This window comes from Pelmatolapia mariae, linkage group LG16_19 (assembly GCF_036321145.2).
Source record: "Pelmatolapia mariae isolate MD_Pm_ZW linkage group LG16_19, Pm_UMD_F_2, whole genome shotgun sequence".
NCBI classification, from domain to species: Eukaryota; Metazoa; Chordata; class Actinopteri; order Cichliformes; family Cichlidae; genus Pelmatolapia; species Pelmatolapia mariae.
In genome coordinates this window covers 18,417,881-18,433,596 of record NC_086241.1, presented here as the reverse complement: position 1 = coordinate 18,433,596, position 15,716 = coordinate 18,417,881, and the positions used below count along the sequence as shown (strand labels likewise).

Below are 15,716 nucleotides of genomic sequence, written 5' to 3'. Positions count from 1 at the left end.
ATTTTATCTGTTTCAGTTTGAAATTAGATTACACAAGTATGCTTAAGAAACAGCTCGCAAATTCCAGTATATGTTTTTGTCTGGTGTAAGTTATCTAGTTCTAAAAATACAGTATTGTGTAAAAGTCTTGAGCAACCCCTCATTTAAAAAAAATATTTTGCTAGAAAATGGGAAGCAAGTGCAGTGTTTCACTGAAATGTGGACAAACATACATGGAAATACAGTATTTAAGGAAAAACTTTGCACAATTCTAAAGAGCTTGAAAGTCAATATTTGGTATGACCAGCTTTATTCTTCAACACAGCCCGAACTCTCTTAGGCAAGCTTTCTTGTCATTTCTTTAAATAGCCTTCAGAAATAGTTCTCTCGGGTCTTTGAAGGGCATTTCAAAGCTTTACTTTGAATGCTGGCTGCCTTGTGTTAGATTTTCTTTCAAGATGACCCCACACTACTTCAACAATAATAATAATAATAGTGTTTGGTCCAGGCTCTGGGCTCTGATAGTGTTCTGTTGTGTGTTTTTGATCCAGGTATGCTTTTCCTGCATTTGAAGTGTGTTTGGAATCATTGTCATGCTGGAAAATGAAGCTCTTGCCAATGAGACCCTTTCCAGGTGGTATTGCAGGGTGGATCAAAATGTGATGCTACTTTTCTGTGTTCATAATAACATTAATTTTGACAAGGTCCCAAACTCTGGTTGAAATCCAGTCCCAAACCATGACTGTAAGCAGTCAGTGTTGTACCTCTTTCCTGACCTCCAAACATTCCCCCTCCATAAGAACTGTTGTGACTGATTTTCTGTCCAGTTCTTGTGTAATTTGGCATGCCTCAGCATCCCTTCTACTGAGATCATGTCTAATGAGTCCTCAGCAAACAGTAGATGGATGGGGTGAAGAACTTAAATAGTCCAGGTCCTGTATGACTACTCTGATATAGATGTTTTATTTTTAGGAATACAAATTTTCTTTTTCTCCTCTGTATGTTTAGCTTCCTCTGATTTTTGAGGACACATTGCACAACATGTTGAGATATGCAAAGTTTTTAGCTAATAGCTCTTTGGGACTCATGATACTGGTGCAAAAGTACTATCCTGCTCAAACTGTGTAATCTATGGCATTTTTAGAAGCAAATATAAAGAAATTTGGGGTGGCTCAAGACTTTTGCACAGTAATGTACACCCACCAAGAAAAGAAAGTGTGGTGCTAAAATTACATCTAACCTCAGGGGGATACCATTAAATGTTACATCCTGTCACGCTGTCATCAGCACAGGCCTCTCGTCATGGGTGGATACATGCTTTCTTCTGCACTGTGCTATGGTTGGCTGGTGTAGCTTGATAGCCTACATTAAACCACCAGCAACAAGGTTTGTGGATTTCTTTTATTTGTTTGGTTGTTTTCTTTTGCTGGTTTATGCATGTAAATCTTGATCAAATCTTGCACAGCTTAATAACTGAGAAACTCACACCACATTCATCCGTAGATGTATAAATAGCACCACAGGCAAGAAGAAAAATATGTATCTTTTGGATGCCACCAAATGCTAATACAGGTTGTTACAATTTGTTAAAGCTATTCCTCCTGTGTTATAACAGTGGAGATTTGTTCCAAACCACAGATTGAATCATGAATAATGCGGCTTTTTTTGTGTGCGGATGGTTCTTGGTAAGAGATATTTTTGGCGCAGGGAGTCCATGGCAGTTCGTGTTGTGGAGGGAACATGCATGATCTGATTGACTTGACTGGGAATCAGAGACCAAGAGTGCATTAGCAGTAGAGACATGGCGCCAAAGGAAACACCTTTAACATGAATTGCATGTTTCAGCCGCTGCAGCATTATAGTCACTTTTAATCTAAGCTCTGCTAGAAAAAAGGAAACAAAGCATGGTGTCTTGTGAAATTCAGTAAATTGAATGATACATGTTTTTCTGGGGATATTTATGTGGTGAAATAATAAGATGATGGGTAATTTGTCTTTTTAAAAAAAAAAAAAAAAATTTATCCTGCACATTTAGATTTGCCTTCAGAGGCCAAATACCTTCTGTTAGGTGGAGCCCACTGGAGCGGAGAGCAGGAATGTGGAGAGGGATGGTAGCTCTAAAGTGTGTTTACTGTAATGAGAAGCAGACAGAAGGAACTCTGAGCTGCTATTGTTGTGCACAGGTTTGCTTTGGATTCCCGTCTCACCCTTAGGCTACAAAGCCATGAATATTTAAATAGGAAAGGGACTTCCTCTAAGCATCAATCAAAACCCCATCTATTCAATTACTGGCTTCAGATCTGAGATGCTCAACCAACAGCAGCTTCTGATGAGAAGAAATTTTGCCCGTGGCAATGCCCGTGAATATTCCAACCATGTGGACAATCAGTCAATTAAAAACAGCTGCTCAATGGCTGGCAGACTTTCAAGAGTAAAAAGTTGCTGGATGTTTATTCAGTGACACTGAGCTTGGAAGAAAGTTTAAGTCCATTGAATAAGGATCAGAATACAGAGGAATAATCCCAATAAGGAAATATAATCCCCGTTGTCTTGCGAAAAAAAAACTGTAGGCGGTATGAAACATCTAATTCAATATTTTTTCATGAACTATGTTGAATAGGCTCAAATTCAAAGGCACTTTGTCTCCAAACACATTTCAGCCATGATAAATACCGAGGGCTAGCAGTGTTTCTTTTTTATTCGAAAAGTTCAATTGAAACTGTTTTCATGCGTGCGTGTGTGGGTGTGTGTGGATACAGAGAAAGGAGATGTAATCAGATACACAAATAACAATGTAAAAAAAAAAATGATGATAGTGATGAGAAAGGAAAACAACAGCTTTGGACACCTGTTCAAAGGCGTTCTGTCAGGCCTCCACCATGAGAAAAAGATGAGTCACGCTGGCAGAGGATCAGTTGGTCGGAGGTGTGTCATTTATAGCGGCCCGACATCTCTGTCAGTGAGCGATTGCACAATGCTCTCACAATCTTTTTTAACCACAACAACAACTGGCTCTGCCTGCTGAGAAGCTGTGCTTGACACAAACCTATCCTCTGTTAACAAGAGCCAGGCACATCAGCCAGAGTGCTGTTCTTGGCAGTCAGCGCCGGTCGTCTATGAAAGACAGATCGTGCAGCGAGAGACCAGAGGACTGGGATTTTTACAGCAACCACGGCAGTGCTTGGTTAACATCATGTTTACTTTGTGTATTATCTTTAGAAATTGTTACTTCCTCATCTTTATTCATACTAATTGGGTTAATCAAAGATCACAGTGTTGTATCCTGTAACAAATGGCTGTTTTGGTTTTATAGGAATGAGAACGCCAGACTTTGCCAACACAGCAGTGGGACCAATGACCAGAGGAACATTGCACTAAAGACACTGATCAAAGCCATAGTTAAACATCTTGGGAATACCCCTGCCCGCTTTGTTGTCAAGAGCTAAATAGAAGGATCAATGCCAGCTATATGTAAAGCAAAAGAAAGGAGATATTAATCCTAACATAGCATAAAAAGTGATAACGAGGTTAAAAGCTAGCCAAGGTAGCTAGCAACAGAACTAATATATCAATGCTAAGCTCATTAATCATCATATCTTTTCTTATTGTTTCTTACCATTTCCAGGCTTTCAGTCGGTTTCTTCTAAGCAAGAAGGCAAATACTGAAGAGCTTCTGATGTTTTGCAAAGTAAGTAAATACATTTACAGTATAATCGGCTACACTTTGCTTTGAAATTCTGCAGTTTCCTCACTGGTTATTTTCCCACGTATGGGAATGAGCGTATTCATTATCAGACATTACACTGACTTTGTTGCAGGGTAATATTTTCACTTTCATGTGATATTAATTGAAATGTTATGCAGAAACCCACTAAAAAGATGATGGTAAAAGATTGTCAGAGTTGAAAAGAATCTGCAACGCATTAAGAGCCTTGCTCCGAGGAGCAGATGAAAGGCACTGCCCTTATATTAAAAGAACTTCTGGGGAGGTGAAGGATTCTCCTCAGGAGAAATCAGAAACACTCTTTTCCCACTGGCTCACTGACAGTAACTCACCAGGCTGTCAATCCATTTTAATCAAATTACTGTGATGTTTCAAACGGTCTATTTGAAAAGTGGAATGACATAAGGAGATTGCTAAACTCACATTATGGAGGCTGTTTCCAATCAGATCTGCACAATATTTCATTGTCTTTGGAGCTTTGCTTTTAAGGGCTATGAGTATGAGAAGAGATGAGCGCAGAGACGAATTGAGCTCAGCGAGATCTTTGGCAATATCATCCAATCCCAGATGTGAGAGGAGGGAGTGATGGTAAACATGGCACAAATTATACGGAGCAGTAAATTATTTATGAATTGAAAGAAGGAACATGTTTGTTTTCTTTACCACGTATGAATGACAACCGCAGCGTGTTCATGTGTGAACTGTGGGTCAAACTCCAGGGAAGATCCATGTGGTTTTGCAAGAGTCATATCTTTGAGGTGTTTCGCCAGATGATTCAGCTTGAGTTATGTTGAGTAGGATAATATGGAATCAAAAAAATTGAGCTCTAAAATAATACGTGAGTGTGTTCCAGGCAGCACACATTAATATAAGAGTCCGGGAGTAAAGTGAGCTTGGAAAACATGCCGTAGGGTTTTGTTATAAGCGATGAAAAGCAGATCGTCCCAAAAAGTATCAGCTAAGTAGCTGATAATGTCATTTATCCCAAAGGTGGGACGTGGTTAACAGGCACTTACCATCAAAGCGTGGAAAAAGAGAGATCATCCCTTGTTAAGCTGTGCGGTGAAAATCTTCCTAACATGTACACCATATGTTTTTTTGCCCCTCTTGAGCGTCATAAACGTGTTGCAGGCTGCGCAGGCACAGCGTCCTGACAGTGAATCACAGAACTCCCTCAGCTCACCTAAATCTTGGCTCCACTCAACACCTCAGCACAAACGGAACTGTTTATGTTGCAAACAGGCTTGAAAAAGCACACGTGTAATGGTGCATTTAGACAAGGGATTTACGACCAGGACGTCAGCAATATTCCAGATCCGCCCAGCGCAGGTTGAAGACAGTCTGTGCCAGATATTTCCATCTAAGTCACCAACAAAGGCTTCTTTGCTATGACAATGAAGCTTTTGTAGATATATCAGCCTGAGCTGCTCACCACTGTCCTCGCCCTCTGAGGCAAACAAGACCGGCCTGTGCTTCCAAAGCTTGCTGAGGTGCAGGAAATGGTCAGTCTTAACTGGGGTTGTACACTGACGAAATGAAAGCACTGGGTGTTGCTTGCATCCCTTGTTAATGAGTTTATGAAGGTTTCACAAGTTTTAGCTAACAGTGTAATTCATCATTCATATCTTTACTTATTTAGGGAAAATAAGGCCAATGTTTGGGCAAACTTGATAGTTTATTGGAAAGTTTAGTGACAGGACTTGTAAACAATTACACATGTAGAGTTTATGGATTAAGAGAGGGTAAGCAACTAATAAAAAATGTTTTATCTAATCAACAAAAAAATTCTATTACATTTAAGCTGCTCCCTTATACACAGTAGGTTGCCACAGCAGGTAGCTCAGTATGTTTAAACTGGGAGGTTTTTACGCCAGATGCCCTTCCTGACACAACCCCCACAGGGATTTGAGTCTCCTTCCAGGAACAAACTGGTGATCTTTTGCCTGCTAGGCAACTGTGCAACCACTACACTATGGTCTATTATAAGTAAAGAGATTAAAATAAAGTGGGCCTTTTGCTAAAAGGACTATAAAACCTAAGAGACCTTTGATAAAAGATTCTATCCTGAAACGTGTTTATTGTTTATTAATTAAGTATTAAAATGGTTATGAAGCAATTAGTCAAGCATTTTTTTTATAAATGTCTCATAAAGAGTGAAAGAAAATTACAAAATTAAAAATACATGACCTATTAGGTTGAGGAGAACATAAATTACTATTTTGTATATTCAGAGACATGCTGACTTATAGCGTTATACTTTAGACTGTATATTACATATATATTTCATTTTTAACAGCCTTATTCTGGATTTTTTGTTTTTGTTTTTTTGGTCTGTATGTAAAAGTTTACTGACCAATGTTGACGTGTTAAGTTCACCAGGTGGAGTATCTGTCTGTCTGTCTTTGGGAAATGCCAAAAGATGACAACAACCGTGGAGCAGAAGAGCGTTTGACTTTCACCAGCGAGCCCCTCTGTTTGACATCATGTTTTCTTAATGAGAGCCAGCTGCCCCCAACATCAGCATTCTCCTTCATACCAGCATGAAAAAACATGAAAGTTAGAACTTTAAACATGTCCAGATTCCTTTGTACGCCACGGGCAGTATTAGCCTGCTCGTCAGCATTACAATCAATGGTGCCTGTGATCATCAAGGGTGGAAATGAGCGCTTAGCCTTGGAGCACACGCACAGGATGAAATACTGCACATTCATTATGTAAACAATCTGGTTTGCTGAGCCATGTGCAAGGTTTTTTCCCGGTGTACTGACACCGACATCTTCATAGACAATAAAAATGAAATAAAATAACTAAATAAATAAATAAATCTCCAGGTGCTAATTAATATGCTGCACCATGTTCTCAGAGGTTTAAAAGCTTTTGCTTCTATGACCAGTCACTGCAGATATAATTTGTTCTATTAAAATCTGTTTCATGCTCCCTTTTCAGTCTCATGCTGCTTTTAGGACTTACTCGGGGGGGAAAATTAATAGAAATGGTGACAAATATGTCAATGCTACTATCACAAAGAGTTGGCCACTGATAGCTGCTAACTCCTTCTGGCATCAGCAAGGTGCTATAAACTTTCCTTTGAGATCTTAGTCCATATTGACATGACAGCATCACACAGTTGCTGTCCATTTTTTGGCTGCACATCCATGATGCAGATCTCTAGCTAGAACTTTCATTTGGAGACTTTGGAGGTGCAGTGAACTCATTATCATGTTCAGGAAACCAGTTTGAGTTTATTTGAACTTTGTGATGCCACACAATGTGTAATTTTACTAGAAGCAGCGGCCATTAAGGGGTCCACATGGTCAGTACCAATACTCAGGTTGGCTGTTATGTTGGAAAGGGACCCAGAGTGTTCCAAGAAAAAATCCCACACTACCGCCACCACCATGAGCCTGATCCATTGATGCCAGGCAGGATGAACTCATGCTTTGACAGCAGAAATTGAGACTCACTGGGCCTGGCAATGTTTTTCCGGTTTTCCATTGTCCAATGTTGGTGAGCCTGTGCAAATCCTAGAGACAATGTACTGTTCTCAGCTAACAGGGGTGGCACCTGGCGTGGTCTTCAGGTGCTGAAGCCCATCGGGCTCAATGTTAGACACGTTGTGCATTCAGAGATGCTTTTCTGTATACCTTGCTTTCAGTGAGTGGTTATTTGACTTACTGTTGCCTTTCTATACACTCAAAGCAGTCTGGACATTCTTCTCTGACCTCTGTCACCAACAAGGTCTTTCCACCTGCAGCTCACTGGACATTTTCTGTAAACCCTAAAGAGGGTTTTGTGGGAAAATCCCATCAGATCAGCAGTTTCTGAAATACTCCAGTAAGCCCATCTGGCACCAACAACCATACCATGTTCAAAGTCCCTTAAATCACCTTTCCTTTCCATTCTGATATTTGCTTTGAACTTGAGCAAGTCATCTTGACCATGTCTACATGCCAACATTCATGGAATTGCTGGCATGCGACTGGCTGATTAGATAGTTGCATTAACAAGCAGTTGAACAGGTGTCCCTAATCAAGTGGCCAGTGAATCTATCTTGATGTATATTGAATGAGATTTTCGAAGAAGAAATATTTCCTTAACTGGAATAAATGCAGTTTTCCTTGAGGAAGATGTCTGCATGGCATATGTTGCTCCAAACCTGTATCAGTGGTGGATCACAGATGTGCAAGTTACTCATGCTGTGTTCACTAATGCACCCCATACCATCACAAATTCTAGCTTTTGAAATGTGTGCTGATAACAACCTGGGTGGTGTCTTTTGTCATTTGCTTTAAAAACATGGTGTCCATGATTTCTTAAAAGAGAGAGAGAGAAAAAAGAACAGAGGATGGTTTTTGCATAGAAAGGTTCTGACTTCTATTTGTGGATGTGGTGAAAACTATGTTCACATGACAGATGTGTTTCTGAGGCCATGCAGTGATTTACAGTGATAGAACTGGGTTTCTTTTTATACTAAAGCACCATCTGAGAGTTTAAAGGCTATTGCTGTTCAGATTTGTTTCTTGCACTCAAGGAATTCTCGATTCTCGGAATCTTTTAATCATATCATGCACCTCAAATGAGAAATCTTCACTTTTACCTTGGCAATCATTATTTTTAATTGCTGAATCACATAGGTTTGAAACTCGTGAACCTCATCTTTGCTTCTGAAAACCTCTTGCTCCCTGGGACTCTTTTTTTTATATATCAGGTTGTTTTGCTAATTAACCTTATTAGCTATGAGATGTTGCACCAGGTTTTTGTGTTGTGTCTTTTTTGCGATTTTGAAATGTGTTTCATTAAAAACTTAAAACTTAAACTAAAAATAATGAATTTTAAAAGTAAATAAATTTTAAAATACCTGTTTCAACAGCTTATTTATGGTCTTTGCATTATTTTCATTTCATTCACCTTCTTTTTTACATTTTACATAGCTTTTCAATATTTTAGAGGAAAAAAACTTTTGCAAGAATGTGGTTTTATTTTTTCTAAAAAGAGGTAAATGAAATGTGTTGATTTTAATGTGTGAACCACCCCCTCAAAACATATTTTCCCTGCTCTTTTGTTCTGTCACCCGAGTTTATTTTGAGATATTGAAGACAGAGGCACTGAAGCACCGTGTTTAGACTACAAGTGATGTCTGTCATAATTTCTTCTTTTACTGTAACGCACTTTGAAGAGCACATGTGCTCTATCATTAACACCTCTGGATCGTTTGTATGTGTGTGTCTCTGTGCCTGCCTTGTCTTTGTGGCAACCCAGTGGGAAAAGTGGAGGAAGCTCTGCCCCCCAACAATATCTGTTTCAACATCCTCTGTGTGGATTCCCTCTGAACTCAACCCCTGACCCTTTCCTTGTCCTCGAGCCTGGGTCCTGCCCTCACACTGCCGTCCATCCTCCTGGGTACGGCTGACCTGTGAACTGTGCTTCGCCTCTGAGGCGACCCTACACAAAGGCTTCATAGGAGAAAAGAAGACAAGACAGAAAGTTTCCCCTCTTTGCTAGTCATGCTAGTCATGCCTGGGGGTGTATTATATGGTGAAAAGCTGACACCAGCCATTGATCCCAATTTAAAATGTCAGCTGTTGTAATTTGAGTTATTACCTTTAAATATATCATCATATAGCAAAGTTAGCTTTAGTGCGAGTTCCCTTAATGCAGGATTGGCCACAGTGTATTGATGATTGCATAGCAAACTTCCTAACTTCATTAATTAGGAATGGGTCACTTGGGTCAGTATGTGTTTATTCTCAGGAAGGCGCATCAAGGGGATTAGCACTAATCAGGGGGGATTTTAAACAGCTCTTACCCAGATGGATGATACTCTTGCTTGATCTCTTCACTTTGTACGCCTGCAGAGAAGGATGTTTGGTTTGGAAATAAGGATCTAGATAACGATTCTTCTGGTGACGTTTTCTTTGTAAACACAAACATATCGGACCTCTCGCTTACCTTTGACCCAAACTGCAAAGAACCAGATTTTCTGAGTGTCCATAATTTTATGCCCATAGATGATAGAGATGATGGACATGTGATTTATACAGCGTGTTAATTTATTGTCAGGATCATCGGTTCACACTTCAGATTTATATTTTAATATCTCTATATTGTAGTCTTGTGTTACCTCAATTAGTACTATAATCAGATTGTAAAATACATTGTGATGTATTGCTATACTTTGACAAATTCCTCCTACACAGTCAAGAGTTGAGTGACCAAAAATTTGGACAGAGGTACTCTTCGGCCCCTGACGGTTGCTGTCTTTATCAGATATTATGTCATCATGTTGCCTAGCAACCACCTAGCAACGGGCTAAAATGACCGATATATAGCATTTATGCACCTATAACATCTTATAAAACCATCGTATCATTTTAGTTTCTGTATATCTATCTCATATTGTGCCCTAGTATTTTTAATATGTAGTGTATCTGTGTGTGTGTGTCAGAATGTCCACACTTACACATATGTGCACATACTGTGATTTAGTAAATGTATCAGCGTTAAGAAAGACAGTGTGCAGGGTTTATATTTAAATTGTTGAGGATCATTTTTACTACCTCCAGAAGAATACATTAAATTATGTAGTTACTACTATAATTAAAACAACAGGTCAGTGATACTGATGTCATTTAATCTGTTCACAAAATCCCAAACAGCTTCTCTATCAAAATTAATGCAACAGAAATTAACAATCACAAGTGGTGTTTTTCTAACATCCTGTTCTGGTCTCAGGAGTTGACTGGGGTTCAGAAGTAAAAATGGATTAATGGGGTATTTTTTTTCCATCATAATATTTGAATTTTTATTTACTGAGAGGTATTGTCTCCCATGCCACATCTTTTTCTAACAGTCCAGCATACTGTATCTCTGCTGCAAATACCACCAAATGACCCTAAATCAACATCTTTCTGCCAAAGTGTCGACAAATATGAACGTTACACTGTTGAGGCTATTGGAGAGCTTTTGCATTGTTTCACAACTGATAGCGCAGAAGTACCTCACAAGCTGGGAACTGTTTATAAAAACAGTTCTGCACCTTGCTCTTTGTACAACCCCGGCTCAACAAATTTTATCCAAAATATACTGTGAAGAAGCATTTTCCAGGCACTGAATCCAGGAAATCAAGTTCCCTGTAGAGCCGCAGAGGAAAAGAACAAAAGGGAGGGAGAAAAAATATTGTCTGTCTGTCTTTGGATGTGCCAGTTTTGCTTCAGTGTCCTGCTGCCTTTTAATCACAGAACAGACATGCTTTTCACTTTGTCCACCTTTAAAGAACAGGGAAAGAAGACCATGGCTGTCAACAGTGTTGTAGCCCTGGTGTTTGTATAGTGTGTGGCATGCATGTTCTCCGGTCTGGATATGTGTTCTGGTCTTCATTAGACTCAGACTGAACATCTTTGCGGCCTGACAGAGAGATCCTTTCATGTGTCCCCTGCCTGGTCCCACTCACCAGAGCCTAACCAGAAACATGCCACTGCCCAGGGCAAGGTCAGATTTCTCACCATACCACAGCATTAAAGCAACATTGCTTTTCCTAATAGAGGGGGAAAACACTCTGGTTATTTTTCATCAGTCTCACAGACAATATATTCCATCTCATCATATTGATGGAGTAGCAGCACAAAAGTCCAGGTGGAAGTAATCTGGAGGGAGCGCTTGTCTCTGCTCGATGATCTCACTGACCCGAAACTCGCATGAGAGCGAAATTTGGAGCTTTCAAATTGTTCAGGTTACGATCGGTGTGATCTCAAAAGGGAAAGTAAAGTCCATCAATTTTATTTTTTTGCCTCATACTTCAAAGTCACGCTAGGATTGTACCTATCATCTAAAACTAAATTCCATCCATCCTTTAGGGAGTAGTGTTACAGTCGCTCTGTCAAGTATCGTGGAATGACCCATAAAAGCTGCTTAGATCGATAAATAGCGATGCATGGCTCATTGCAATGTTAATCTGCAGAACGGGTGCCGAGAGGTCAGAGGAAATGTGTGGGAGAAACAGCCTATCTTTGTGCTCCTCTGAAAGGACTCACTGTGATATTCTCAATCCTATTAAAAAAAAAGTCCCTAATGTCAACCAGAAGATGGGCAAATATTTAACTCCGTGGGATTATCCACAGAGGCAAATAAATATAACTGTTTTCAGAAATGTGTTTACATTTGAAAGCAATATTTCCCTGCCTGACTTTCACAATAAAGATGCAATGTCATGCAAAGTGTATGAGCCCTCGTTGGCCTTTTACCGTCAGAGACAAAGCTTTGGTACTAACGACCGGCCTATTATTTAGTTGTTGCATTTTTTTTCCCCATTTCTTTTATGTCCTCTGAGACTTGGACATCTTGCAACATGCCTCAAAGGAGGCTGGAGGCCCTATTGTTTTGAGGTTTTCACACTTGAGGGCCATGGTATTTTGTGTGTGTAGAGAGAGACTGTGACAGCCTGAAAGAGAGAGAGGCTTGGCTGGCTCGCACAGAAAGGAGCCTTCGCTAAACACTGGCCCGGCTCCTAGAAAACAGAGAGGGATTAGTGTGCACAGACCAAGAAACTAATCTCCTTCGACATAATAGAACTGTACATAAACAACATCCCTGAGAAGTGAGCGGTGAAGCACTGACTGACTGAAGAGGCCGAACGTGTGAACACAAGGGCTCGGAATAAATTGCTGTTTGCTGTGGAAAATGATGATGAGAATCGACTTCCATCCAGAGATTTGAACATCTGGACGGCATCATCCCTTTACAAACCCGCACTTAGAAAAACAAGCACAAGCAAACACAAATATGCAAACACCGCAACCCCTTTATACAGACACAAGCTCTCCTGTGTATAATAGCCACATTTGCATTAATAAGCTCGTGTTTGCGATAATAATTAATCACACTGATTAATTGCAACAGCAAATTTGGGAATCTAAGCTGCCAGTAGCAGCCTTGAAAGAAGGCACTAACTGTCCATTTATCAAATTCAAACATGCGGCCTGAAGGCGTGCACAACTCATAAGGTTGTGTTTTACCAGTCAACACTGAGTATATATAAAAGATGAATGAAGCCACAATACGTTTTTTAAAATAAGGCACTTTTTTATTGTTTTTTCAAGGACAGAGTCCTAGACAATAGGGCACATACTTCCTTAAAGGACTATTTATATGTTAATAGAAAATTGTGTTTAAAATGCTTTGAATTGTTGAGTACTGTCACTTCAAAGGAAGAAGATCCTGGGTTTGAATCCAGGGTTGAGCCTTTCTGAGGTTCTAAGCAGGTATTGAGACACACCCCTGTGTGTCTCAAAGACACACAGGGGTTTAGGTTGATTGGTGTTTCTGGATTGGCTGTAGCTGTAAATGGCTGTCTGTCTCTTTCTGTTAGCTCTGTAACTGTCTAGCGTGCACCCCGTCTCTGTCCCTCCAACAGATTGTATGAGTTTCAGAAATATAATAACAGAACATGATACAGAGTCCAATTAGCCTGCATTTAATTTTTTGTACACATTTCTGGGGGTTGGTTTTTTTTAGTCTCTGATTTTTATAATGGGAACAACATAACTGATGAGAAGCTGCCCTTTTCCAAACCATCACATTTTACATGTCAAACACATCCTGTGGTTTGAATGTTTTGCGTCTCTGTGAAAAGGACATTAGGGAGACTGAACCACCATCTAGTGAAGATGCACTTAATGCAATAATGGCTGATTGTAAGTTTAAAAAGTGAGAAATCACTGAGACTAATTTGAGTAGAATACAATGCATGCCTCCAGGCCTGGAAAGATGATAAAATGCATTTTTTTTTTTTTTTAACTTAAAGTACTTCTACACACTTTAACTATTAAACACCGTTTAGCATGCACTGCATTTAGGATTATCGAAAATTCACTCACAAGGCTTTCATCCAACATACACAAATAACTCAGCATGAGGTTTTCACACACACTCAGAAATCACACCCTCCATGCGTGTACAGTACATTAGGCTCAACTGTGTCACACGCTTTAATTTCTTGTAAACATTCCCACTTCTCATTTTATGACGGTGAAAGGCTGCTGAGCAGAAGAGGCGTTTAACGCTTTTCAAACACACAAGAGCTCAGAGAAGCAGCGTATTATGTTGACCAACCTCGGCAATGGCAAATTCACTCAGGCTGAGCTGCTGAGCTAGATGACCTGTTTATTTAGACTTAGAGAGCACGTGTCTGGGGCTCCTGGACCGATCAGTGAATATGTTGTACACAGAGCCTGCCACGATGGAGTTTACAGCCAAAATAAGCAACAGTAATTGCCAAATACTCGAGTATTGGAAGGGGAAGCAGATCTATTTACTTCTCTTAGCAGCTTCAATTAAAGCAAACAGCAGAGAGGGCACAGGTTAAGGATTATTTTATTACTTAGCAGTTTGTACAGTTTCTACCATGGAAAAATAACATGTAACATAAGACCGTATTTACATTTCCATTTTTACAAAATGTCTTTACAAGATTTTTCTTTTTTTTTGCCAGTTCCCAAAAAAAAAAAAGAAAAAAGAAAAAAAGAAAAATGAGGCTAAAACACACAAAACATACACATTCACACACATCCAAACCAAACTTTGTAATACACACATAAATAAATATAGACATTCACTGACTGTCACGACAAATATTTCTACAGCCAAGAACATGTACAATTCATCATTTCCACACAAGTTATAATTTCATTAATAAACATTACATATTACTTCCAATATAATTCTTTGTTAATCTGTTAATGAAATATTGCTAACATATTGAAAAGAGGTAACACAGACATTTCATGCCAACAGAATGCTAACGGCTGTCATGCAAAACCATTACAAGCTTTCAATTTGAAGCAAGTAAATCATTTACAGTTCTAAAATCAAATGTACTACATGCAACATACTACGCGAAATATTCTTGGTTAGACAACGATGACTTTAGTTACATTGACCATCAGTACTGACTGTGTGCCAAAGAGCCTCTTTAACTGGTAACACAAAATAAATACTTTAATTTCTACTTTTCTTTCTTCATTAATTGTTTTACAGTTATTGCATTTCCTATCGAATATTCCATCATCTTCAAACATGTTCCCAAATTATTTTGTTTATTTCAACCGTGTAATAGCCAAATCTAAATCAGTCATTGTTGTCTACAATGACTGCTTCATCACCAATTCTGGGGTTCCTGGATCTATTTTTACTTATTACATGAACTCCTTATGGGATAAGTTGGGGAGCTGTGTACTAACCAACGCGGAATATGAGACCTCGAAATATAAATTTCACTCTATAGATAAACCCCTTCTGGTGACTAGAAAGGCAAGAGAGAGGGGTTATGAAGGAATAGCTGACGTGTTGTGGAGCCTGGAGGAGATAGACCCATATTTCACAAGAAGGGGGGGTCAGTTCATGGTCTGGTGCGCTGTGTTTCTGTTTGGTTCCACACATTCCTTCCTTGACAGACAGGAGCAGAGAGCCACTGGTACTTCTTCCTACTGGGTTTGCCTCGACTTCAAACTCAGTGTCTCTCTACCGATGGCTTCTGGTGATGAGAGTGGTGCTGCCGCAGCCTTGGTCCTTCAAAGAACACACAGATTCAAAGAACTGTCAGATACGACTTCAGATTGAATCACTTTGAATAGGTTTTTCAGGGAGTAGCAATGTGCTTCTTTTTGCTGCTTGTATGAAACCTGGTGTTTAACTACAGCTTCCCCTATTGCAACATATGTAATGAAATTACTGTTCAGTAATATTACAGTTGCTAATCACCAATAGTTTCTATTTTTTTTTTTTTAATGTTTAGGTAGGTCAGCCTTTAGCCACCTTGATTTTCCTAGACGAGCACTGAGGCTTGGTGCCTCTCTGAATTGCTTTGAGGGTTGTAACTCTGCTGGCTGCTTTGTGGTTTATTGAAGGCGCATAAAAGGCTGATCGTGCACATGCCCTAAGAAGGACAGGGATTTGTGCTGGTTTGTCCCTATATGTAAAGTTTAACATCGTGTTGTTTACTTAATTTTCTTTTTATTTG

General features: G+C 39.5%; 1 protein-coding gene across 1 annotated transcript in view; it reads right to left on the bottom strand.

The window, feature by feature from the left end:
- Positions 1-14,060: 14,060 nt before the first annotated feature.
- Positions 14,061-15,716, bottom strand: part of LOC134645959 (anosmin-1) — a 41,280-nt gene continuing 39,624 nt past the window's right edge. The window contains exon 14 of the mRNA XM_063499608.2: positions 14,061-15,265. Within this exon, the coding sequence (XP_063355678.1) occupies positions 15,207-15,265 (59 nt within the window). The 3' untranslated portion in view covers positions 14,061-15,206. The remainder of the gene's footprint in view (positions 15,266-15,716) is intronic.